General features: G+C 39.7%; 1 protein-coding gene across 4 annotated transcripts; it reads right to left on the minus strand.

Moving 5' to 3' along the window:
* Nucleotides 1-11,177: 11,177 nt before the first annotated feature.
* Nucleotides 11,178-27,807, minus strand: LOC132516262 (zinc finger protein 214-like). Of its 4 annotated transcripts, none has more exons than XM_060142671.1 (4): nucleotides 27,765-27,807; nucleotides 26,698-26,753; nucleotides 16,415-16,628; nucleotides 11,178-13,686 (listed from the first exon to the last, which is right to left on the minus strand). In XM_060142671.1, exons 3-4 carry the CDS (start codon nucleotides 16,512-16,514, stop codon nucleotides 13,184-13,186), a joined length of 603 nt encoding a protein of 200 aa, XP_059998654.1. In that variant the 5' UTR covers nucleotides 16,515-16,628; nucleotides 26,698-26,753; nucleotides 27,765-27,807; the 3' UTR covers nucleotides 11,178-13,183. The 4 variants fall into 4 exon arrangements, with proteins under 4 accessions (XP_059998654.1, XP_059998653.1, XP_059998655.1 ...); XM_060142670.1 differs by lacking the exon at nucleotides 27,765-27,807 and adding an exon at nucleotides 26,958-27,070; XM_060142672.1 differs by lacking the exon at nucleotides 27,765-27,807 and adding an exon at nucleotides 26,953-27,070.

The following is a 27,807-nucleotide window of genomic DNA, read 5'->3' on the forward strand; positions in this document are numbered from 1 at the left end:
TTTCAGTGACAGACTGACTTTATGCTGATGTGTCTAATTTAATCATCATTGTGCTAAAGATAATTTAACCGTTATCCTACTTGACTATAGGAATTTCTCAATCTGTTTATTTTTTTATATATAATAGACTCATACCAGATTCCCCTTATCAAGTTGTATGTTCCCACAGCAAACCATGTTTAACGCTGTTTGAAGCTTTAGAAATAACATCATTTAAAAGCCGAGTTGTGGCTGCTTGTCCCCATAAGTTTTCATTTACGGTCATCACCCATCTCACCATGGGTGATGTCAGAGAACCCTTTGTTAATATTTCCTTGGGCAGCCAATGAGCATTTTCAAGTCTCCTGAATTTTACCTCCTACTTCGATCAATTTATTGGTAGAAATTTCTGTATTCAGTAGGTTTAGCACACTAGTAAAATGCCACCTAAGATTTTGTTTCTTTTTTTAACTTTATGCAAACATCCCATAGAGCAGTAATTCTCCAACTTTGGTATATGTAATAATCACCTATAAGGGAAGGAGGAGCCTTTACAAATGCAAATCCTTGGTCCCCACACCTGTAGACTGATTAAGAAGACGTGGGTGAGGCCCAGGAATCTGCATTTTAACAAGTGCCCCCCCCCGCAAGATAATTATGTACACTGAAGTTTTTGTGCACTAAATACTAAGGTATTATCTACACTGTAGTACTCACCTTGAGTAATTCTGATATAGGTGATCTGCAAACCACACTGTGAGAAAAAAGGATACTCACATAAGAAATGGGAAAGTGGAAAATTTCACCTACCTCAAGACAAGATTTTAGACAATGCATAGGACATCATCACCCAGGAATAGCAGCACTGCGGACCTACTTCCATGATTACTTACATTCTTGGCAGAATCTTGTACCACTGGACAAGTCATGGTATGAACCCAACTCTTCGTGAGGTTTTTTCCAGTCTCATTATGGGTCCAGGATGTTCCATAGATATCATTTTTTTCAACATTTTTTTATTGCTTCTTCATAAACAGAACCTTAAGGTGATTGCTTCTATAGGGAGGGTGGGAGGGAGGGAGACGCAAGCGGGAAGAGATATGGGAATATATGTATGTATATGACTGATTCATTTTGTTGTGAAGCTGAAGCTAACATACCATTGTAAAGCAATTATACTCCAATAAAGATGTTAAAAAAAAAAAAACACTTGACAGATAATATTTTCACTTAAGTTTCACTTAGGCTATTGGTATGGTTTATTTCTTATGTGTAACGTCATTATGAGTTTTAAAGTTCTAGGTGAACTTTCTTCCCCCCACGATTGTCATGTTTGTAATAGGTGTCTCTGCTGCATGTCTGTAACTTACAGTTTTGACCATCCTTATTATCACATCGATTATAGAGGATTTCTCTTCCACGTAGATTCTACTAAAGGTGAATATTTCCTTTCTGACTGAAGTCCATATCACACTTGTTCATATCAATTTTTCTCTTGTGTGGATTCTCAGATGAATGTGAAGTGTTGAAGTCTGAGAGGAGCCTTACCACACTCATCACATTTATACGGTCTCTCTCCCCATGGGCTGTCTTATGAATGCCAAGTTTCACACTCAGAAAAATGCTTACCACACGTACCACACTGATATATTCCTCTCCCGAATGGGAATGGGGTTTATAATGGAGAGGAGTGGAGCACCTGGTGAAGCCCTTACTGTGCTCTTCATGTGGATCTGGTTTCTCTCCCATGTGGACTCTGATGACCTCTAAGATCAGCAGCTCTGTAATAACTCTCACCACCATTACCTCCTTTATAGGGTTTCTCTCCTGCATAGATGCTTTCATGATTGCAAATGTTTTTGTACTGGCTGATACCCTCAACCCACTCGGCACATTTGCAAGGCCCTTCTACTGTGTGAACTCCAAGGTTGTTAGAAGTTTTTATTTTAGCTCATCTAAAAAGGGTGTGTGCTGGACTTCCCTGGGGGCGCAGTGGTTGAGAATCCGCCTGCCAATGCAGGCGACACGGGTTTGAGCCCTGGTCCGGGAAGATCCCACATGCTGCGGAGCAACTAAGCCCGTGCGCCACAACTATTGAGCCCACGCACAACTACTGAAGCCCGTGCGCCTAGAGCCTATGCTCCACAAGAGAGGCCACCACAATGAGAAGCCTGCGCACCACAACGTAGAGTAGCCCCCGCTTACTGCAACTAGAGAGAAGCCCATGTGCAGCAATGAAGACCCAATGCAGCCAAAAATAAATAAACAAATATGAATCTCATGCAAATAAATAAATAAATAAAAAGGGTGTGTGGTAGGAAGCTTCTGATATGGCTCCCATGATATTCATGCCTTCAGGTAATCACAGCCTCGGATAATTCCTTCCTCTTGAGTTCAGGCTGGACTTAACAACTTGCTTCTAACAAATAGAATAAGAAAAACTAACAATATTAATCTCCCTTTCATTTTCTTAAACTGAAATGATATGGTAATTGTGATGGGGATGCTACTTCTGTGATGGGGTTACGGATGACTGTGACTCTGTCTTGCTCGTCATCTCTTTCTGGCTCTTCTTGCATGTTTGCCTGATGGAGAGAGCTACCTGGCAAGGGACTAAGGGCAGTCTGCAGCCAACAGCAAGTAAGGAACTGAGGCACAAAATCCAACAGCCTCAAGTAACAGTCCTGCTAATAACCATGCTTGGAAGTGGATCCTTCCCCTGTTGAACCTTCACTTGGGACTGCTGCCCCAGCCAACACCTTGACCGAAGCCTTGTGAGAGACTGAAACAGATGACCCAGTGTAGCTCTGCCTGGACCCCTGACCCACAGAAACTGAGATAATAAGTCTATGCTGTCTTAAGCCACTAAGTTTTGGGGTAATTTGTTACAGAGCAATAGATAAATAATACAGCGTGTAGTGATATCTCATTGTAGGTTTTATTTATTTATTTTTGGCTGTGTCAGGTCTTAGTTGCAGCACACGGGATCTTTCGTTGCAGTGCGTGGGCTTCTCTCTAGTTGTGCCGCTTGGGGTCCAGAGCTTGCAGGCTCAGTAGTTGCGGCACACGGGCTTAGTTGCCCCCCGGCATGTGGGATCTTAGTTCCCCAACCAGGGATTGAACCAGCGTCCCCTGCACTGGAAGGCGGATTCTTAACCACTGGACCACCAGGGAAGTCCCTCTCAGTGTGGTTTTAATTTGCATTTCCTTAATGACTAATAATGTCGAGCATCTCTTCAGGTGCTTATTTACCATCTGTGTACCTTCTCTGGTGGACTATCCATTCATATCTTTTTTTAAATCGGGTTGTTTTCTTTCTTATTGTTGAATTTTGAGAGATTTTTAAAAGATATATTCTGGCATACTCCTTTGTCATACAAGTGTTTTCTCCTAGTCTGTGGTTTGTCTTTTTATTCCCTTAACAGTGTCCTTCACAAAGCAAAAGTTTTAAATTCCGATGAAATCAATTTTTTTTTCATGGATTTTGCTTTTGCTATCTTATCTAAGAACTCTGCTTAACTAGAAGTCATGAACATTTTCTCTTATGTTTTCTTCTAAGAGTTTTATAATCTTATGTTTTACATTTAGATCTCTGATCTACTTTTTTGAAAAACAGCTTTATTAAAGTATAATTCACATACCATACAATTCACCCATTTAATGTGTAAATTAAATGTTTTTTTAGCATATTCAGAGTTGTGCAACCATCACCACACCTAATTTTAGGACATCTTTATCCACACCCCCCCCCAAAAAATACCCCATACCCATAAGCAATAAATCCCCTTTTCCACTTTCTACCTTTAGCCCCGAGCAACCATTAATCTACATTCCATCTCTTCAATCTTGCTTATTTTAAGCATTTTATATAACTTGAATCATACAATATGTAATATTTTGTGACTTCTTTAACTTAGCATATTTTCAAGGTCCATCCATGTTCTAACATGCATCAGTACTTCATTTATTATAGCTGAATAATAGTCCACTGTATGAATATACTATATTTTATTTACCCACTCACCAGTTGATGGACATTTGTTTCAGCTTTTTAGTTATTATGAACACTGCTGCTATGAACATTTGTGCACACATTTTTGTGTGGACAAATGTTTTCGTTTCTCTTGGGTGTACCCAGGAATAGAACTGCTGGGTCTTTTGGCAACTCTATGTTTAACTTTTTGGGGAACTGCCGAATTGTTTTCCAAAGTGGTTGCACCATTTTACAATTCCACCAGTAATATATGACAGTTCCAACCATCACTGCTTGTTACTGTCTTTTTGATTAGTGACATGCTAGTGAATGTGAAGTGGTATCTCACTGTGGTCTAGCTATGATCCATTTTGAGTTAATTTTTAACAGTGTAAATTGTAAATCAAGGTTCATATTTCTGCATATAGACATCCAGTTCTAGCACCATTCATTGAAGACTTTCCTTTCTCTACTGAATTGCTATCGCACCTTGGTCAAAAATCAGTTCATCATATTTGTGAGTCTATTTCTGGGATTTCTATTATGTCTCATTATTCTCTGTTATCCTTTTACCCAGATTACACTGCCTTGACCGCTGTAGATTTACAGTATGTCTTAAAATCAGGTATGAGTCCTCCAGACTTTGTTCTTCTTTTTCAAAATTGCCTTGGCTAGTCTAGTTCCTTTACCTTTCTATATAAATTTTTGTTTGGGATTGAAATAAATCTATAGGTCAATTTGGGCAGAACGGCCATCTTAACTATACTGAGTCTTCTAACCCATATGCGTATGTCTCTTCCCTTTAGTTCTTTTTTTCACCTCTTTCCTTAGCACATAAAACCTCACATAATTTGTTATATTTATACTTAAGCATTTCTTTCTCCTTTGGAACTAATACAAATGGTACTGTTTTTTAAATTTGTGTTTCCAGTTGTTCATTGCTAATATATAGAAATACAATGGATTTTTGTATATTGATCTTGTATTCTGCAACCTTGCTAAACTTTTTAATTCTAAGAGCTTTTTAATAGATTCTTTGGGATATTTTACATAGACAATCATAACATCTGTGAATAGTTTTATTTCTTCCTTTTCAACTAGAATGCCTTTAGTTTTCTCCAGACTTATTGCATTTGCTAAGACTTCCACAGCAATATTCAATAGGAGTAATGACAGTAGACATTCTTGCATTAATTTCCAGTCTTAGGAGGAAAGCATTCCATCTTTCACCATTAAGTATGATGTTAGCTGTAGTTTTATTGCAGATGACCTTTACCAGACTGAAGAATTTCCCTTCTATTCCTAGTTTGCTGAATTTTAATTATGAATGAATGTTAATTTTTTTAAACTGCTTTTTCTGGACCTATTTATATGATCATGTAGTTTTTCTTAAATCTGTTAATGTGGAGAATTACATTGATTTTCAAGTGTTGAATCAGTCTTGTATTCCTGGAATGAACACCATTTGGTTATCTTTTTTATATTTTGCTGAATTTCACTTGCTAATATTTTGTTGAGGAATTTTTGCTTCTATATACGGAGGGCAGGGATATTGGTTTGTAGTTTTCTTGGATCTTTGTCTCGTTTCGATATGAGGTTACTGCTGGCTTTATTAAAATGAGCTAGGAAGTACTACCTCTTTATCTTCTGGAAGAGATTGTGAAAAATTGTTGTTGTTTCTTCCTTAAATGTTTAGTAGAATTCACCAGTGAAATCATCTGGACCTAGAGTTTTCTTTTTTGGAAGCCATGAATTAGATTTCTTTAATAGGTATAGGACTATCCACTTTATTTCTCCTTGAATGAGTTTTGGTAATTTGTGTCTTTCAAGAAATTGGTCCATTTCATTTAAGTTGCTGCATATATGTGCACAGAGTTGTTCATGGTATTTCCTTATTATACTTTTAATATTTGTAGGGAGACTAGCGATGTCCCCTCCTTCATTCTTTATGTCAGGACTTTGTGCCTTCCCTCTTTTTATCTTGGTCAGTCTGGCTAGATATTTATCAATTTTACTGATTTTTTTCTTTAAGAATCAGCTTTTGGTTTCATTGATTTTCTCTATTTTTCTGTTTTTGATTTTATTAATTTCTGCTCTTATCTTTATTATCCCCTTCTGCTTGTTTTGAGTTTATTTTGCTCTTCTTTTTCTAGGTTATTTAGTGAATTACCCACTTTAGAGACTCCAGAACCATAGTAACAAATCCTGATTAAAATAGGCCAAAAAAAAAAAAAAAAAAGGAAATCAGACAAATCTATAGATGCAAAAATTACATAGAAAACATTTTATTAAGATAATTAATCATAAAATAATTAATAGAGAAACCAATATTATGATATCAATAAATGCCAAAACGACATTGGATCTCATTCAGCATTATTTTAAAAATAGGTAGAATGTTCAGATCAAAACTACATTAAGGGGCTTCCCTGGTTGTGCAGTGGTTAAGAATCCACCTGTCAATGCAGGGAACATGGGGTCAAGCCCTGGTCTGGGAAGATCCCACATGCCGCGGAACAACTAAGCACATGTGCCACAACTACTGAGCCTGCGTGCCACAACTACTGAAGCCTGCGCACCTAGAGCCTGGCTCTACAACAAGAGAAGCCACCACAATAAGAAGCCCGTGCACCGCAATGAAGAGTAGCCTCCACTTGTTGCAACTAGAGAAAGCCCACATGCAGCAACGAAGACCCAATGCAGCCAAAAATAAATAAATAAATATTTTAAAAAACTACATTAAGAATACAAAAAGAAAAAAAGTACAGAAAATCCTCACCCTCACTCCTGTCCCCCCAATTATTTTATTAGTCCCTTGTTTATCCTTCCAGTGTGACATTATGCAAATATAAGCAAATATGGATATATATTCTCATTCTCCTCCTTACATAAAATTCATTATATATATATTTCTATAAAATATATATTTATATACACATATTGTTCTTCACCTTGCATTTTTCATTTAATAATATATCTTGGAGGTATTTCCATTTCAACAAGGAAATTTTCCTTATTTTTTATTACAGCTGCATACCATTCCACTGTGTGGATATAGTTTATTAAACCAGTTCTCTGTTGGTGAACATTTGTGTTGTTTTCTACTTTTTACTATTGGAAACAATGCCAGATATTTGCAAAGCACATGTACAAGTGTATCTGTGGGATAGAGTCTCAGAAATAGAATATCTGGATCAAAAGGCAAATGTATCTACAGTGTCGGTAGATATTGTCAAATTCTTCTCCATAGGAGTTCTATTTTGCAAGCCCCACGGCAATGTATGAAAATGCCTACTTCTGTATGCCTCATTAACAAGTTTTTTTTTTAATTTTCAATTTTTTGCTAATCTCATAGGTGAGAAATGGTATCTCAGCATGGTTTTGATATGCATTTCTCATATTATGAGAAAAGTCTGTCATCCTTCCATACATTTAAGGGTCACTTGTATTATGTCTGAACAGTCTCTTCACATTTTTTTGTGTGCTTTTTCTTCTTAATTAATTTATTTTTGGCTGCGTTGGGTCTTTGTTGCTGCGTACGGGTTTTCTCTAGTTGTGGCGAGTGGGGACTACTCTTCGTTGCGGTGCGCGGGCTTCTCACTGCGGTGGCTTCTCTTGTGGCGGAGCACGGGCTCTAGGTACACGGGCTTCAGTAGTTGTGGCCTGCAGGCTCTAGAGCGCAGGATCAGTAGTTGTGGCGCACAGGCTTAGTTGCTCCGCAGCATATGGGATCTTCCTGGACCAGGGCTCAAACCCGTGTCCCCTGCATTGGCAGGCGTATTCTTAACCACTGTACCACCAGGGAAGTCCCTGTGCTTTTTCTTCTTGATTTCTAAGAGCTCTTGATAAATAGGCAGATGAATCTCTTTGTCTGTGATATGGACCGGAAATATTTTCACCAGTTGTAATCTTTTATACAGTTTGTATTCTTCCTCAGGGAACTGGTGAGGAAAAGCCTTCCTTTCCTAAAGCCCTCCCTCAGTGTCTCTTTCCCACTCAGTACTCACTCATTCATTCATTCATTCATTCATGGGGATTCAACAGAATGGATGAAGGCAGAGCCTGGGGGGAAAAAAGAACCATTTCATGATCTTATATACCCCACTGAGTTGACACTCCATGATTAAACCAGTTACACTTACTTTTGTTTCATAATGTTTTCATATTTTACAATAGGCACGTATCATTTTGTAATTAGAAGAGTTAATGCTGTTGTCAACAGGGATTGGGAAGCATTAGACTGCTTGCAAAATCCTGAAAAATATAAAATAGAAAATAAAAATCATCCATTGACACTATTAATATATTAGTATATTTCTTTCCAGTTTTTTCCTCTATGTATGTGTCTTTATATCTGCTATATTATGCAAATTTTCCTAAGTCATTAAAAATGATTCAAAAACATCACTTTTCTTGTTGGAGAATACTGCATCATAGAGATATACTATGATACATTATGACATCCTCTGGATTGTGAAGTAATCCTTTCCTTCTTTTAAAAAATGTAGGGCTTCCTTGGTGGCGCAGTTGTTAAGAGTCCGCCTGCCGATGTGGGGGACACGGGTTCGTACCCCGGTCTGGGAAGATCCCACATGCCACGGAGCGGCTAGGCCCGTGAGCCATGGCCGCTGAGCCTGCATGTCTGGAGCCTGTGCTCCGCAATGGGAGAGGCCACAACAGTGAGAGCCCCACGTATCACAAAAAAAAAAAAAAAAAAGTAGAAATAACACATGGTAATGTATACCTTTTACACATAATTTATTTGATTATTCCCTTAACATAGATTCTTAGATGTAAAATTTCTCAGTCAACTGGCATAAACATTTTAAAGTCTTTAGATACATACTGCCAAATTGCATACTGCAAGGGATGCTGCCAAAGTATTCAAAGGAAATTTAATTTCTAATAAATGCACTGAAATGCATTTATTAGAAAACAAGAAAGGCTAAAAATAAACTCTAACCATGTAACTCAAGACGCTAGAAAAAAAAAAAAAGATACACCCAATAGAAGTAGAAGGATATAATAAAGAATGAAAAATTAGCAAAAGAGAAAATAGCATGTAAAAGCTATTTTACATGATACTGTCTTGATTAGGGAAAATACAAGTAAACCCACTCCTATATACATTTAGTAAAATGGCAGAACATGCTTCTGCTTTTCAGGATTTTGCAAATCCTAATTTTAAAACTAACCAGAGAGAAAAGTCAGGCTGTCTCAAAAGAAACAATAATTAGACTAATAACAGACTTTTAATAGCAGCACTAGAGGTTAAGGAATTACTGAGAAAAATTAAATTCCAATTTAGAATTCTATATCCAGCTATGCTATAATTCACAAGTAAGGGAGAAATAAAGAATTTACTACTCTCAGACATACCTGCTGAAAAACTACTGAAGGATTCATTTATTTTATTTACAAAAGAAATACTTTTACAAGACTTAGTATGTGCCTGGCACTATTTTAATCATTCTACAAATATTAATTCATTTGATCCTAATAACAACCCCATGAAGTAAATAATACTATCATCTCTCTTTTACAGATGGAGAAATTGAAGCACAAAGAAATTAAGTACTCTGCCCAGGGTCACATAGCTAGAGATCTACAGAGCCAGATATCAAACCCAGGCAGGCTGACTGCAGAGCTGGTGCTTTTAACCACGATATAAGCTGCAACTGCTCTGGGAGGCTGAGGAAATGGAACTCAGAAGGAAGGAGGAAATGCAAGAACCAGTGGTAAGAAACTGGTAAATGTTCCGGTTAATCCAAACTTGTGTTGGCTATTTACAACATATAATAATAGTGATAAATCTGCGGTGTGTTAAAAACATGATGAGGGCTTCCCTGGTGGTGCAGTGGTTGAGAGTCCGCCTGCCAATGCAGGGGACACGGGTTCGTACCCCGGTCTGGGAAGATCCCACATGCCGCAGAGCGGCTGGGCCCGTGAGCCATGGCCGCTGAGCCTGTGCGTCCAGAGCCTGTGCTCCGCAACGGGAGAGGCCACAACAGTGAGAGGCCTGCATACCGCAAAAAACAAAACCAAAACCAAAACAAAACAAAACAAAAACATGATGAAGTTAAAACCATGTATTGATACAACAATAACATGTAACATGAGAGGAGGAGTAGAGTTAGTGTTCTGTTCTATCTTGTTAAGGAGGGACTTAATTTAACAGTTACGCAAGTTAACATAAAACAAAAGGAGATAAAATGTAAATACTAATCTTGTAGAGGTAAATAAAGGGAGAAGAAAGAAAACATAATCCAATGGAAAGAACAAAATGAGAGAAAATGAAACAAAACTCCCAAAATCCCAATCCAACAGATTTTTTCAAAAATTTTAGCAAGCTGATCCTACAATTTATATGAAAAAATAAAGGGTTTTAAATAGCTAAGACAATTACTATAAAGCTATATTACTCAAAAATGTGTTACTGGCACAGGGATATACAAATAATCTATTGAAAAGAATACCTGTCTGATAGCTTAGAACACGATAGCAGTTAAAATCCATGACTTTGTTCTAAAACATTAGCATAAAAAAATATCAGGGCTTCCCCGGTGGCGCAGTGGTTGAGAGTCCGCCTGCCGATGCAGGGGACGGGGGTTCGTGCCCCAGTCCGGGAGGATTCCACATGCCGCAGAGCGGCTGGGCCCATAAGCCATGGCCGCTGCTGAGCCTGCGTGTCCGGAGCCTGTGCTCCGCAACAGGAGAGGCCACAACAATGAGAGGCCCGTGTACCGCAAAAAAAAAAAAAAAAAAAAAAAATCAAAACTGTAATGTTTGGTGAATCAAGCAAATTGCAAAAAGATAACATACAAGATGATGTTATCTATGTAAAAATTTAAGATACCATGGACATACAGGTAATAAAAAAACCAAAAACATACAGAGGAACAACACATAGTAACTAAAGCATAATGGTTACCTCTGAGCAGAGTTGAGAGAATAGAGCATGAGGCTTTAGTTGTATCTGTTGCTTTTTTTTTTCCATACCAAAAAAAAAAAAAAAAACACCTGAAGCTCTTATGGCAAAAAATTTAACATCTACTTAATCTCAGTTGAGAAAATAGCTGTTACATTTTCTGAACTTTTCTGTATGTCTGAAATATTTTGTACTTCAAATATTTTTTAAATCTAAAAACAGAGAGAAAGAAAATAAAAGGGAAGAGACAGAGAGGAAAAAGAAAGAGGAAGAAGGAAAAGACACTAATATAAAACCTCAGTGTTGTGAGAATTTTATTAATATAACCTGCATTCAGTGGTATTTGGGTGCCATCACAGTCCTCAGGTATACCATCCCCTTTCCCAACTTAGGCCAGTGGTCCCTGGACAGCTCAACTGGCAGTCCTCCTAAAGAGCTCCAAAGCCTTTCTAACCCCCAAATGGCTGTTTAGTGGGGATGCAGAAAAATACATTGCTCTTAGGTGAAGGACTCAGTGGAAATGTTGACCAACTTTCTCTGTTCCCTACCCAGATTTAGAGATGACACTGGGTCACTGACCTTTTCATAACCTCCACTGGTCCAGGTCTTCCCTTTTCATTGCCAGACCCCCAGGCTGTTCTCTAGTTAATTTATGCCTCCTGAAGGGGGTCAAGCTTATTATTGCCTGCATATATGATCCTTCCTTCTATTGGAGGGATAATGGTCCCGCCTGACTTGGGCCACGTGGGGAAATGATGGGGCATAGAGTTGCCTTCCAAGGTCCCTCACAGCAACTCTTCCACCTCTGGCCCCAACTGGCCCTGATGCTACTGGGGTCCATCTCTACCCACTACAGACCACACTCTGGTTAGCATAGATCTCCAAGGAGAGCCCTGTACTGGAGGTTGAGACACTTGCTGGAGACTTAGGAGAAGCCTTGGGGCTTCCCACCCCTATGACCCCTCCCAACTACCTCCCAGGCACTGTTCTTTTCCTATTTCTTCTAACTATTCCCTACCGTTTCAGACTTGCTTTCCTCTCCTCTAACTCCCCCCTGTAAACCCTGACCAGCCCCCTTTTTTTTAGCTATCTCTTCTATAGACACTTACCCTGAACATGCCTCACCTGGGAATTTCTACAATCCATGGTGCAAAGCTCCCAGCAGCCTGATGACATGATGGGCAGGGAGACACTCAATCAGGGCCAGGAGGCTTCCAGCCTAGAAGGGCACTTTGCCAGGTAAGGGGCATCTCTCCCAAAAGGAAGGCCTTGTCAATCCTTGGCCCTGGATAACTCATTGGTTATGTCCAACATAAACCTCTTTGAGATGAAATATAAAACAAAAGAAAAGCTACTGCTACGAGATTCTGGTGGAGTCCACCTTATGCGGAGGTGGTCAGTCCAGAGCCTGACACATAACTTCATCAGGGTATACACAGGATTTTTTTTCCTGAATAGATACACATTTTAATGTATGAGTTTTGACTAAAGTATTTTCAGAGCTGATACAGTTTTGGGGGTGTGGATTCTTATGCTGAAGACATGTATTTTTAAATTTACTACACCGATTTAATAATTTGATCATTTATCTCTAAGTCCATTAGTATAATCATCAGGTTCACAGGATTTCTCTCCTGCAGGGATTAACTCATGACAAAACCCATGATCTGACTGTGAACACACTTTCTAAAAAGGCTTCAACATGTTGACCTTGAAGTCCTTACCCCACTATCACACAAACAGGGGTTCTCTCCCACATGGATTCTCATTCAACAAATATTTACTAGGTGGCTACTCCTGCCAGGCACTGTGCCAGGAGCTGGGGACACAATGGCGAGCAAAGCACACGCAGCTGCCCTCTCTTGGAGCTGCCAGAATCGTGGTAGAAACAGGCTCTCTGGGGAAGGGGGAGATATGCACATACCTACACCTGCATGGTTTTCTCCCACGTGGAGTCAAATGGATGTGAAGGCCTGACTCGCTTCTCACGCACACAGGGTCTCTACCACGCATGGACACTGATGTGCATGAAGGTTTGTGCTGTAACGGAAGCCCCAACCACAGACACTGAAATCTATGGTTTCTCCCCTGAGTAGACGCTCTGCAGAGAAGCTCTGTGTTCTTAAGAAACCCTTTACCACACTTGCACATTTGTAACATTGCTCTCCTGTGGGGACTTATGGAACTCAAGATTAGTGCTCTTTCCAAAGCCCTTACTACACTTAGCACATATATATGGGTTTTCTCCTGTATTAATTCTTAGATAAACTCGAAGATCTAAGCTCTAACTGAAGAAACCCTTATCACACACCCATCACATCTGCAGTTTCATTCTCTGGAGAACGTGAAGATTCACTGTGATCTAAATCCTTTCCACACTCCTCACACCTACAGGTTTCTCTCCTGTGTGGACTTTCTGATGAGCACGGAAGCTTGTACTTTAAGGGTTTCACCATTGAAATGGTTTCCCTTGTGTGGACCCTCTGATGCTCTTGGAGGTCTACGTTCTGTCTGAAGCTCTCACAACACTTCTCACATTTGTACGGTTTTGCTCCAGTGTGGACTCGCCAGTGGATGCGAGGGTTGGGGCTCTGATGGAAGCCCTTGCCACACTCCTCGCACTTAAAAGGTTTCTCTCCTGTGTGGACCCTCTGATGCACGTGAAGATTCCTGTTATAACTGAAGGCTTTGCCACATGTATCGCACACGAAAGGTTTCTTCCTCGTGTGGACTCTCTGGTGGATGTGAAGGTCTGTGCTCTGACTGAAGCTCTTGCCACACTCGGCACAGTCATAAAGTTTCTTTCCTGTGTGGGAAAGGGGATGCTTTAAGAATGAGAAAATGTTTACAATGATGAAAAAATATGACCGTCAAGTTAAAAGACCTCAAGGGAGGTTGTAAGCAATAGAATATCAGACTGGAGAATGTAAGAAACTATGTTAGTGGATTAAAAGATCAACTTGAAGATGGGACTTCCCGGTGGCGCAGTGGTTAAGAATCCACCTGCCAATGCAGGGGACACGGGTTCAAGCCCTGGTCTGGGAAGATCCCACATGCTGCAGAGCAACTAAGCCGGTACACCACAACTACTGATCCTGCACTCTAGAGCCTGCAACTACTGAGCCCACGCTGCACAACTACTGAAGCCTGCGTGCCCCAGAGCCTGTGCACTGCAACTACTGAGCCCGCGTGCTGCAACTACTGAAGCCCGCGAATCTAGAGTCCGTGCTCTGCAACAAGAGAAGCCACTGCAATGAGAAGCCTACACCGCAAGAAAGAGTAGCCCTTGCTCGCCACAACTAGAGAATGCCTGTGCGCAGCAATGAAGATCCAACGCAGACAAAACTAAATAAAATTTTAATAAATAAATAAATACAAGTTCTTTAAAAAGAAAAAAGATCAACTTGAAGAGTTCTACTAGGACTCAGAGGAAAGGATTTTAAAAATGGAATTATGATCTCGAAGCTCCTATATATTACATGTATAAGAGATTCAGGGGCTTCCCTGGTGGCGCAGTGGTTGAGAGTCTGCCTGCCGATGCAGGGGTCACAGGTTCGTGCCCCGGTTCGGGAAGATCCCACATGCCGCGGAGCGGCTGGGCCCGTGAGCCATGGCCGCTGAGCCTGCGTGTCCGGAGCCTGTGCTCCACAACGGGAGAGGCCACAGCAGGGAGAGGCCCGCGTACCGCAAAAAAAAAAAAAAAAAAAAAAAAAAAAAGAGATTCAGAAGGAGAGAAGAAAGGATATGAAATAATAATAATAATAAATAATGAGAATGTACTTAGTCTGAAAGAGAACTTGATTCTCTTAGATTGAAACTATTTTCCCAGGACCACTTAGGAGTGCTAAGAAAAAAAAGACAAACTAACATATACACCTACCAGGATGAAATTTATGAATTTCAAGGATCAAGAAAACATAAGCATACAAAACATTAAAAAAGCAAAACAAGTTACTCCCTTGAAAAGAGACTGAGACTGACCAAAGACAACAGTACAATATTTTCAGAGTCTTGAGGGAAAAAAGACTATCAGCAAGCAAGCTAAACCTAAACCAATGATTCCCCTACAAGGACAAAAGGAAGGAAAAAAAGGAGGGACAAAGATGTCCAAAATTTGTCAAAATAAAAACTCGTGAAAAGGGAAGACATGGAATATAAAAAGTAGAAATGAATAAATTAAAGCTTTTCCTCTTTTTCCCTCAACAAAATCTCATGAAATATCAAGGGAAAACTCCCCATGAACTGAAGGCTTCAGAGATGAATGGGCTCAATGACAGGCAAATATAATTACGGGGTTGGGGGGTGGTGGGGAGGACTGCCTAGCTAGGCACATGCTGGTAAAACTCCTAAATTCCAAAGAAGGGAGGGACGAGAAAAACAGGTTAAACAAACAAAAATAAGATAAAATAAGACAGAGAAAATTACTAAACGAATGAATCAGATCAGACTCAGCAGTATCCGAGGCTTAAAAACAAAGATACAATGGCTAGAACATTCTCAGGGAAAATGATTTTGAATCTAAAGGTCTCTACTCAGTCAAACTACTATGCAAGGGACTTCCCTGGTGGTGTAGTGGTTAAGAATTCGCCTGCCAACGCAGGGGACACAGGTTCAAACCCTGATCCGGGGAGATCCCAAATGCCGCGGAGCAACTAAGCCCATGCGCCACAAATACTGAGCCCGCATGCCACAACTACTGAAGCCCGCGTGCCTAGAGCCTGTGCTCTGCAACAAGAGAAGCCACCGCAATGAGAAGCCCATGCACTGCAACAAAGAGTAGCCCCCGCTCACTAGAGAAAGCCCACGTGCAGCAACAAAGACCCAACTCAGCCAAAAATAAATAAATTAAAAAAAAATTAATTTCAGTATATCAATATATCATACAATGGAATATGATATACCCAGTTAAAAGACTGAGATAGGTCTAAATATTTTGACATGTAAAGATATCTAACATATGTTACTAACTAAAAGGAAAGTTGCAGAACTAATTTTTATAACATAAACAGATAAATACACAAATAGAAACAAAACAAATATGTATCTGTGAGCTTATATATTTTCTGTCTGCTTATATGTAATATAAATAGAAAATAGTCTGAAAGATACTTTTTACTTTATATGCAATATATTTTGTTTTAATACCTTTCTAATTAAATAAGTAATTACAGGGAGGGGTGCATGGGGAGTGACTGCTTAATGGGTATGGGGTTTTCTTTTAGGGTGATGAAAATGTTCTGGAACTTGATAGGGGAGTTAGTTACACAACATTGTGATGTACTAAATGCCACTGAATTGTACACTTTCAAATGGTTAATTTTATGTGAACTTCACCTCAAAAAAAAAAGAAAGAAATATAAATGGCGGAGGGGGAACTCAAGTTTTTACTTAGTAGCAACATTTTTCTTTCTTCAGTAGTGATTTGGACACTCTGATATTTGAATCTCAAGCCCTCACCTAGTTAAACACTTTAAGAGCTCACAGCTTTAAACAACCAAGGGAACAAAAATTCTCCAAAGAGCAGTTGTCCTCACCCACTAAGACCAGGTTGCCATAGATCTCCAGCATCACCTCTTTGTACAGGGCCCTCTGTGCGGGGTCCAGCTGCCCCCACTCCTCCTCGGTGAAGTCCATGGCCACATCCTTAAACGTAACATGTTCTTAAGACACCAATGAACAGTAATTCCTCTTCAGTGAGCAAACATCTACACCAGCTTCCGTGGTACAAAGGGTACAAACTTGGCAACACTGAGAAAGGTAGACAGTATAAAGGGGACTTCAGAATTTTGTCCTAAGCTGTAAGAATAATTTAAAGAACAATAAAAAAATTTTAAAGATATGTATATCTTTTGCAGAGGCTCACCAACCCTAATAATATGAGGAGCTCTTAAAAATCAATTAAAAAAAACAAAATGCTCCCAGTAAAAATGGACAAATGGTAAATAATCTGAGTAATTTCAAGAAGAAAAAAAAACTACCAATAAACACATAAAAAGACATGCTGCCTCACAAATTATCAAAGAAATGGGTATTCAGATAACGAGGCATTATTTTCCCCTATGCTTGGGGCAAAGATTAAGACTTATAATACCCACTACCAGTGACAGTATGAGAACACACATACCCCCATATACTGTTGGAAGGAGTATAAATTGGTATAAACTTTTTTGGAGAACAATTTGGCAGTATTTATCAAACATATCTTTTGATCCAGCATTTCCAATTCTAGAAATTCATCCTCATAAGATAACTAATGACTTCCCTGCTGATAAACCCAATGGAAAGTTTTCAATCCTTTTTATGCTTGACTCCTTGGCATTATTTGGCCCTGTTGACCACATGGTGTTCCTCAAAACTCCGAGAGTCTGGATATCATAGTATCCTAACTCTCCTAACACTCTGGTCAATCTTTCTCAATCTCCTTCTCTCCAGGTCAACGTGCGGGTTTCCTGGGTTGGATCCTAGGCCTTCTTCTCACTCTCCCTATGTGATCTCATATATTCCGATAGCTTCAAACGCCAACTGAATGCTGACAATTCTCAAATGTACTTTGGCAGCCAAGACCTCAAGCTATACCTAGAGTTCCAGACCCAAATATCTCCCTGGTGAACATCCAGTGTGAAGCATAGTGCCTGATCTACAGTAGGTAATCAATCAATTTCTACCAAGTGAAAGAAATATCTATTTGGATGTCTTCAAAGACATCTAAATCAACATGCTCAGTTCTGACTTTATCTTCCTTTCCAAAACTGCTTCTCTCCCAGTGCTCTCTAACTCAGGAAACCCCACCTCCAACCACCCAGATGTTTAGGTCAGAAAAAAAGAGGTCATCCTTGACTTCCTCTCTCCCATCCCTCACATGATCCGTCACTAAATCTTTTAAAATCTCTCTTTTACCTCCACTGCCCCCACTTTATTCTGAGCCACCATGACCTCACCTCTGCCTCCTAATTGGTCTATACCATCCTGCCTTCCTGCAACATAATCTCTACTCTGGCTCCTCTTTTTGTGTCCATTCCTTAAATATTAATATTTGTGTTCCTCAAGATTCTTCTCTGGTTATCTTCGTTTTCTTCTCTTCTCACATATCAGCTGGATGATCTCAACCAAGCCCATGACTTTAATGACCATATACATGGTGACAACTCATAAATTTGTATCTTTCACCTGGATCTGTCTCAGACCTTGATATCTATCTACCTTCTAGACTTCTTTAATTGGATGTCCGACAGGTGCTTCAAACTGTCTTCTAACTCCCCTCTGCACACACAAACACACACAGAAACACAGAGGCTGCATCTCCTCTGTTCCTTATCTCAGTGAAGACTATCACCTTTCACCCAGTTGCCCAAAACTTGCATTTCAGCCTTAACTACTCCCGTTCCCTCACTCTCCACCAACATAGACAGACCCACAGTGTTATATATGTTTTAGATATGTACTTGGAAATGTCCATATTCTTTATATACTTATTTATCTACAAAGCCAAGTTCTATTCCATTTCATTTCAAAGTTATATTTCAACATAAAGTTCATGTGATGCTGGCTAATTAGCCAGGCTAACTGATACCTTCATTATTAAACAAATCCAAGGATTCTTTGATCTATCATTCTTTTTGGAAGCCCAGCACGTTTAAACATTTAATTAGGAAGATATCATTTCTATTTTCAAGCAAGCTTGTAGATTCTTAGACTATCTTAAAGACTAACCACCAAGTGTAAATATAGCTGCATCCACACCTGAACAGAGTGGTTAGGTATTAAAATGCCCTTGATAAGAATTGGCAGTTTTGGGAATAGACAGGAAGGTGTCCTATGAACTGCAAATGATTTTATGAGATTACTTAAAAGCTAGTGCTTTCCTTTCCAATCACTGCACTGTAAAGAAGTCTAATATGGGTACAGCCACTGTGGAAAACAGTGGTTCCTCAAAAAACAAAAAATAAAACTACCATATGATCCAGCAATCCCACTCCTGGGTATATATCCAAAGAAAAGGAAAACACTAATTTGAAAAGATACATGCTCCCCAATGTTTATAGCAGCACTATTTACAATAGCCAAGATATGGAAGCAACCCCAGTGTCCATCAACAGATGAATGGCTAAAGAAGATGTCTCACACACACACACACACACACACACACACACACACACACACACATACACACAATGGAATACTACTCGGCCATAAAAAAGAATGAAATTTTGCCATTTGCAACAACATGGATGGACCTAGAGGGTATTATGCTTAGTGAAATAGTCAAACAGAGAAAGACAAGTACTGTATGTTACCACTTATATGTGGAATCTGAAAAAAAAAAACACAAACAAAAGCAAATGAATGAATATAACAAAACAGAAACAGACTCACAGATATAGAGAATCAGCTAGTAGTTACCAGAGGGGAGAGGGAAGGGGGTAGGAGCAAAATAGGGGTAGGGGAGTAAGAGGCGCAAACTAGTATGAATAAAATAAATAAGCTACAAGGATATATTGTACAGCACAGGAATATACCCAATATTTTATAACTTTAAATGGAATATAATCTATAAAAATTTTGAATCACTATGTTGTACACCTAAAACTAATACAATATTGTAATTCAACTATACCTCAACTTAAAAAAAGTCTAATATGAATGAGGATGTGATAGATCTTTTAGTGTGGTTATTTGTATTTATTATGGTTCTAAGAAGAAAGATTAAGTTGTATTGTGGGAAAACTCTAAGAATGAAATTCAATGTCTTTTATAAAGCTTTGAAATAGTTTACTAGTGATCTGTCAGTCTTGAAATTCAAACAGCAACATCATTAATGCTTAGTCTACAATAACTGTAACTTATTTTCTAAGACTATATATTATGTGACTCAAAGGCACACTTAAGACTTATGTTCTGGATATCTATCCACTGTCTTAATTCTGTTTCTCAATCATCACAAACTTATTTCCTATAGAGAGCATTCACTGCAATGCAGTCAAGTAACAGAAAATTTCTAAGTCTAGAAATACAGCAACTTCAGAAACAAAGTTGATGAAAATAAATTCCCAGTAATTAGGCATGTTCACACTGTAGTACTAATTTTCAATTCTTAATTATGAGAAGCTTTTAGGAACTGGTTGTAAAGGTGAAATATTCAAGTTGGTCTTGAATAAAGAGACACTGCTAATGTTTTGTTTATTTGACCCTAAGAATTTAGCCTGATAACAGCTGGCATTAGAAAATCTATTAACATACATAATCATAACAAGTAAAATCCATATGACCATCTCACAGGATGGCAAAATAGCATTTAATAAAATAAATCAAATTCTAATTTAAAAACACTTTTATTTTTTGGGCTGCACCATGCGGCATGTGGGATCTCAGTTCCCCAGCCAGGGATTGAACCCGCGCCCCCTGCACTGGAAGCATGGGTTCTTAATCACTGGACCACCAGGGAAGTCCCTAAAAACACTTTTAAAGGACATTGGTCTAGGTAGTGAAATAAACAGACAAAACATAAACCCAGATGAGAATAACAGATTATCAATATGCAATGATAATATTTTGACTTGGTCTTAAATATCGGGAGATTGAAAATATTTGTAAAGGAGTCTGTTTTACAAATTTAACCAGATATGAATAATGAATGATCACATCAATTAAATTTTGTCATTTAAAAAAATTTATTCTTAAATACAGTAGAAATGTGTCATTATAAATGCCTAAAACCAGTTTTTAATGCCCAACCCTAGGTTTTATTTCAGCTATTAAAGAAGCAACATCAAGTGTATTTAAGGCTGTATCACTACAGATTGTGCTGAAAAATCACTTGCAGTGTTGCAACGTCTCACATCTATAATGATCCTACACACGGTGAGTAAGTAGTACAGGCACACAAAAATTAGCTGCTGATATAAATGAAACCTCTAAGCTTATGATCTATTTGATCTCATGTAAAGAAATACATTTTTGGTTCTTCTTCATATTCCTTGTTTGTAAAATGTCTGCAATGTGGCTGTACTATTTATTCACTTGGCTGAGGATTTTTTCTAAACGGTGCATATTCTTTTTATATAATATAAAAAATGCAGTGGCAACTTTGAGTCTCTAATCTAGCCCACTAGTTTGACGAAGTGCTGGCTTGTATGTCTAGGCTAGACACTTAAATTATAACTGTTTCCTAGGGTATGTACTGACATAATTAACATTCATCTATGGAAAGAAAACTTGATGATAAAACAACACACATTTCAAATAACCCCCTCCCTCCCACTCTCGCAATGAGAATCACATTTCATTTGCTATTTTTTTCTGATAACAAAAGTGCTATTATGGAAGATAAGAGAAAACTACAAAAAAAAAAATACAAAATATATAATCATATTGCCCCCAAATAACTACTATTTACATTTTGGCACATATATGTAAGTTTTAAAACTTGGGGATATTCTTTACAACTTTTTAAAACATTTTTCAATTAAAATATCATGAACATTTTCCCCTATTAGTAAATATTCTTCTATACCTTGTTAATGGCTATATAGTGGCTCTTCTCATGGTTATATCATAATTTAACAATCTCCCAGGACTTCCCTGGTGGCCAAGTGGTAAAGAATCTGCCTTCCAATGCAGGGGATGTGGGTTAGATCCCTAGTCAGAGAAGCAACCAAGCCCACGTGTCACAACTACTGAGCTCGTGGGCCTCAACTGGAGAGCCATAACTAAAGAGAAAACCTGCATGCCACAACTAGAGAGGAGCCCGCACGTCACAGCAAAGAGCCCACGCATTGCAACGAAAGATCCCGTGTGCCGCAACTAAGATCCAACACAGCCAAATAAATAAATAAATATTAAAAACAAAACAACAGGGGCTTCCCTGGTGGCGCAGTGGTTGAGAGTCCGCCTGCCGATGCAGGGGATACGGGTTCGTGCCCCGGTCCGGGAAGATCCCACATGCCGCGGAGTGGCTGGGCCCGTGAGCCATGGCCGCTGAGCCTGCGCGTCCGGAGCCTGTGCTCCGCAACGGGAGAGGCCACAACAGTGAGAGGCCCGCGTACCGCAAAAAACAAACAAACAAAAAACAACAACAACAAAATGTCCCTATATTGGACACTAAAGTTACTTACCACTTTTCATTACCATAATGATACTGCAAGTTATATCATTGTATTTAAATTATATGCACTTATCCACTCTTTTTCTCAGGGTAAATTCCTAAAAGTAGAATTGTTAGCTAAAAGACTTTTGTTAGGTTTGTTAGGCAAAGACTTCTGACACATATTTCCAAAGCCCTCCAAAAAGTTTGTAGCAAAATGACATTTAGTTTAAAAGTATTTGAGTGTCCTGGTTTTGCCAGTAAGTATTTTTAAAAAACACATCTCTGACAATTTGATAGGTGGCAAAAATGCCATTTCATTATATTATAACATTTCTTGGATTACTACTTAAGTTGAAAAATAGTAAACCAGATGCTACAAATATTTATAAGATCTACAGGTCAACAATATCATGTCACAAAAATAAGGAATTTCACCTAACTGGAAACAAAGAAAAAGGACTACTCCTTTCCCCACAACTGAAAAGGAAAAATAAGACAAAACAACCCAGTGAGCTGAGAGCAGAGTGGCAGGCAGTTGGAAAGGACGGGCTGCCCTGCAGAGATGCCAATAGCAGCGCTGCTGTGGTATATGGAACCTTATGCCAGCTGCAGGGTGGGAAGCTTAGCCTGACCTGGGACCTCTGAGGAATTGGGACCACCCATGTTAGTACCCTCCTCTAAGCTACTGGCAGAAACAGAAGCATATTTCCCCTGGAGAAAAATTTCCCATAGGACTCAAATAAAGATCAATCAATGAGCTCATAATTAAACTCATCAAAGGGGAGAGTGAGCATAAAACAGATTTACACTACCAACAACTACAGATATTTAAACTATCAGATACAGAACCAGAACAGCAATACATGAATTATTTGAAAAAATAAAAGATGCAATTATAAGATGATAAAGCAAAGAAATTATTTGAAAATAACATGCAGTTGTGAAAAAAATAACAAATGGAATGTCTAAAGATGCATTAAAAAGGAACTTCTAGGAAGAATGTATTTCAGGAAAAAGAAAAGTGATCCCAGAAGGAAAGGCTGAGACAGAAGAAAGAATGGCAAGCAAATAAATGATAAACATATATGTAAATCCAAATAAACATTGTCTGTATAAAATAATAATTCTAATAATGTCTAATTTATTAAGAGGACAGAATTAAAATGCAAAAAACAGGGACTTCCCTGGTGGTCCGGTGGTTAGGGCTCTGCACTTCCAATGCAGGGGGCACAGGTTCGATCCCTGGTCGGGGAACTAAGATCCTGCAAGCTGCTCAGCAAGTCCAAAAAAATAAAAAATAAATAAAATGCAGAAAACAATAGCTTTTAAGTCAATGGGGGATGTGATCAGTAGGTCCTAAGTCCTTGCATTATTCTGAAAGAGGTTAACATATTGTTTAAACCTAGGCTTGCAAGTATGCACGATAAAATTTCAAGGGTAACCACCAAACGAATGGATATAAGTTATAAATTTCAAACATGTAAAGAGGAAAAAAAGAAAAAGAAAAAAACCTATCCACTTAAAAAACAAACAAAAAAAAAGGTAAGAAAGGAGGGGAAAATACAGGAAAAACGGACAAATAAAATTAAAGTGCAAGACAGTACAAACACATCAAATATATCAATAACTACACTAAAGGCAAACAGACTAAACTTGCTAGTTAAAAAGGTGCTGATTATCAGATCGAGGAGGGGGGAGACAGAATTCAGCTATAAGCAGTTAATGAGAGATATACCTAAAGCATAAGGCCCTGAAAAGGTTGAAATAATGGAAAAAGGTAAACCAGGTAAATAATAAACAAAAGAAAGCAAGAATAGCTATACTAATATCGAACAAAATACATTTCTAGACACAAAGCATCACTAGTGATATAAAAGGTCACTACATAGGGATAAAAACTTTAATTCTCCATGAAGATATAACAACTCAACTTGTATGTACCTCATAAAACATCCTCAAAGTAATATATTTTTTAAAATGGAAGTACTACAGAGAGAAATTGACATATCTACTACTCAAAGAGATTCCACACACTTTTTTTTCTCAATTCTTGATGGGTCAAGCAAACAAAAATAAATCAATAAAGATACAAAGATATAAAAATTTTAAACAAGTCAGATCTTATGGACACCTATAGACAGTTTTAAAAATTGTATAGAAGTATTAAAAATTAGGGGATGGGCTTCCCTGGCGGCACAGTTCGTGCCCCAGTCCGGGAAGATCCCACATGCAGCGGAGCGGCTGGGCCCGTGAGCCATGGCCGCTGAGCCTGCGCGTCCGGAGCCTGTGCTCCGCAACGGGAGAGGCCACAGCAGTGAGAGGCGTGCGTACCGCAAAAAAAAAAAAAAAAAAAATTAAATAACTAAATAAATAAATAAATAAAATAAAAATTAGGGGAAAATGCTGTTAAGTAATTTCCAATTAACATTATTATCTATGACCTAGGCTGCTTAGCACCAGATTTCTGTTGGTAACAAGAAAGTTGAGATGCTCCTTTACCATGCTGAAGAAAAGCCCTCAGACCCTCTCTGGTAGAAGAAAAAGAACACCCATAGCCCAGCCCAAGGGTCATCCTTGGATTTTAAAGAACACAAACCCTGTTCAATGAATAAATACACTCACTTTATTTGGGAGAATCCTGAGGCTTCAAGATATTTCTGAAGATAAGTGTTCTATTATGGATATGGAAAGAGCACTAGATATTAGGAGTAATAGATGGGGGTTTAAGTTTTGTTTTTTCCAAAAGTAACCATCTGACATTGGATGAAGATAAGGAGGATGATAAGGATGATAAAGATTTATTCAATAGATATTTATTGTGTACCTACAATGCATCAGATATTGTTCTTGACTCTGGGGATACATTAGTGAATAAAACAGACAAACACTGCCCCGGTGGAACTAACTTACATTCTATCAGTATGTGACAGGGAAGAAACATAATACATAAGTATACTATATAGTAGGTTAGAGGGTGATATGACGGTTAATTTTATATGTCAACTTGGCTGGGCCACATTGCCTAGATATTTGGTCAAACATTATTCTGGATGTTCCTGTGAGGGTTTTTTAGACGAGATGAACATTTAAATGGGTGGACTTTGAGTAAAGCAGATTACCCTCCTTAATGTGGGTTGTCCACATCCAATAAATTGAAGGTCTTAATGGAATAAAGACTGATCTCCCTAAAATGAGAATGAATTGTGCCAGCAGAAGGTCTAAAAAAAAAAAGTTGAAGGGCTTCCCTGGTGGCGCAGTGGTTGAGAGTCCGCCTGCCGATGCAGGGGACACGGGTTCGTGCCCCGGTCCGGGAAGATCCCACATGCCGCGTAGCGGCTAGGCCCGTGAGCCATGGCCGCTGAGCCTGCGCGTCCGAAGCCTGTGCTCCGCAACAGGAAAGGGCACAACAGTGAGAGGCCCACGTACCGCAAAAAAAAAAAAAAAAAAAAAAAGTTGATACCTACCCACTTACCTTTAGAGAATATACATTCTACTCAAGCACACATGAAACACTGTAAAAATTGATCATAAACTAGGCCATAAGGCAATTATAAACAACAAAAAACAGAAGACTTGAAAGAGGTATGGAAGTTCATATGCAGGTATCCTTGCTATCTGCCACTTCGATTTCATGAAAGACCTACATTAAGACCTACATTAGCACCTGTTTTCGCTAACAGAAAGAAATCTGAAAAGCATTTTCACTTTCATGAAGAAAAACAAAAATCAAAAAAAACCATTCAGCACTTGTTTTGCAAAGAGTCATTACAGAGGCAGCACATACCCAGGGCTGCTAGAGTGGCACTGCCAAACTTCTTCCCCAGGAACTTCACTCAGCATCAAGTTTCCATAGCTTTGAACTGTGTCTGTGAGCATCTGTGCTTTATCTCGATTTATTTTGTGCGTCCATTAGCAAGATGTGTCCTAAAGTAATTGCTTCTTTCCACCATTTCGGCTTCCGAAAGGTTTCATAGGAACACCCAACTTTCAGATAGCGGAGGAAACCTGTAGTACTCAAATCTTCTCTAGCTCACCTCCTTCAGTCTTCCTCAATCACCCCAGTGCTCACTGATTTTTTCCCCTCCTCTAGCACTGCTATCACTGAGTGCAGTCTTCAAACTGACACTTAAGAGTGGCTTCTTTTCATATTACTCATTGTATATGTGAGTAATAATCACTATTTTATACATGTACATATTAATCTCCCCCAAAGAAACCACACACTTTGAAGTAAGAATTGTATCTAAGTCAGTTTGTTTTGCTCTTACAAATAAATGAGCACAGAGCAGCCATGATGAAGTAGATAAATGAATGAGCAACATGTTAGGGAGAGAAGAGACCTAACCTAAAGAAGGGCACCAGGCAAGAAAGCGCATTCCTTTCAGAGTCCTTCATTTCACAGATTAGGCCCAGCCCTCAAGGTGTGCACAATTCAGGCTCAGTCCCTGGATGAGAAGACTTGTCCACTGACAACATGTACAGCATAGGCAATGGGCCTAAAGACGAATCTGGCTCCACCATTTCATAGCTTGGTGAACTTGACAGGTCTCTAAACCTCACTGAGCCAGCTGCTACATCTGTAAAATGGAAATAATGTCCACTTCTCACAACTGTTGTGAGTATCAAAAGAAAAAGTCAATGTTGAGCATATCCAGCACATCCATAAATGTGTTTCCTTCTCCTTTTCTTCAAGAGTATGTATACCGGGACCGAGAAAGGAAATATGCATCTCACCTGGGAACTGGTCATCTCTTCTTCCTCAGCAAGGTCAAGGAGTTAAGGAGGAAAAGCTGGAAAAGAAAGGAGCTATGAGACAAGCCTGCCTTGCAGCCCCCAGAATGGGCAGCCTCACCTGAACCATTCCCTCAACCAGCCTGCCCTACGTTGCCTTCTCCTCTCCACACTACAGACTGTTCACCACCTCAGGTAAGAGATGGGGAACAGCCTATTCTAAGTCCACGGTCTCTCCCTGTTCTCTGAAGGCGTCACCTGACCCAAGCCTTGCTGAGGAACGTCCACAGCCTCAGCAGCTCCAGAACCACTTCCTCCTCCAGACCCCGGTCTTGGCTAGTAGTTTTGGCAGGAAGCCTCAGGTCACAGGTGTATCCTCTCAGGGGTCCAGCCGCCTGAAGAGTTGTGGTCTTCTTTCCTACCAGCATGGCTTGTTCCTGTGGGCTCAAGAACAGCAAGAGTGCCACAGTCGGAAATCCAGCCGGGCTCAAAGTTACACTAAGCGTCTCCCAGGATACATACGGAGGAACTCCGGCTAGGAACCTCTGGCCACCGGGACAGCAAAGCCGGCGGCCAAACACTTGAAGGAGAAACCCGAGACATCAGAGGGTGGAAGCGCCCGCACACACTGCTCTGGGGGAGATACGCGGCTGACCCGCCCCGCCGATATGCTGCGATCGTAGCCCCGACCTGGGGGCGCCCACAGCCGGGAGCAGCGGGGCACAGGGGGCTAAGCCAAGGCTGGAGTCTGAAGGAGAAGGGGATCCTGGAGCCACGGGGCGGGGGGAAGGGGGGGGTCCACGAACGCTCCTGTCTGCGGTGAGCAGAGCCGGTGACTGTGCCTGCTTTAGAGAACCTGGTAGGATCTGACCCTCCACAGCCAAATCGCGGGTGACACACTGTTTCGGGGACCATCGCTCCCGGGGCCCCAGACTTGGGGCTTCAAGTCCCTCAAACCCACCCCTACTCTGGCCCTCTGATATCTATCTTCCCTTTGAACCTGAGTGCCCCTCTGAACCCCAGTCTTGCCGGAAGTAGCTCCTGCCGCTGCCAAGAGCCGCCGGACTCACCTGGCTCAAGCCGGGTCCCAGGTCTCTGGTTTCCCGGCCCGGG

Source organism: Lagenorhynchus albirostris, chromosome 2 (genome assembly GCF_949774975.1).
Source record: "Lagenorhynchus albirostris chromosome 2, mLagAlb1.1, whole genome shotgun sequence".
In the NCBI taxonomy this organism is placed as follows: Eukaryota; Metazoa; Chordata; class Mammalia; order Artiodactyla; family Delphinidae; genus Lagenorhynchus; species Lagenorhynchus albirostris.

Bases quoted from the DNA above. Each gene is read 5' to 3' on its own strand.
- LOC132516262 (XM_060142671.1), bottom strand. From the start codon at position 16,514: ATGGACTTCACCGAGGAGGAGTGGGGGCAGCTGGACCCCGCACAGAGG. The intron at 13,687-16,414 runs GTGAGGACAACT...TTTCCCACACAG, and splicing joins TGGCAACCTGGTCTTAGTGG to GAAAGAAACTTTATGACTGT.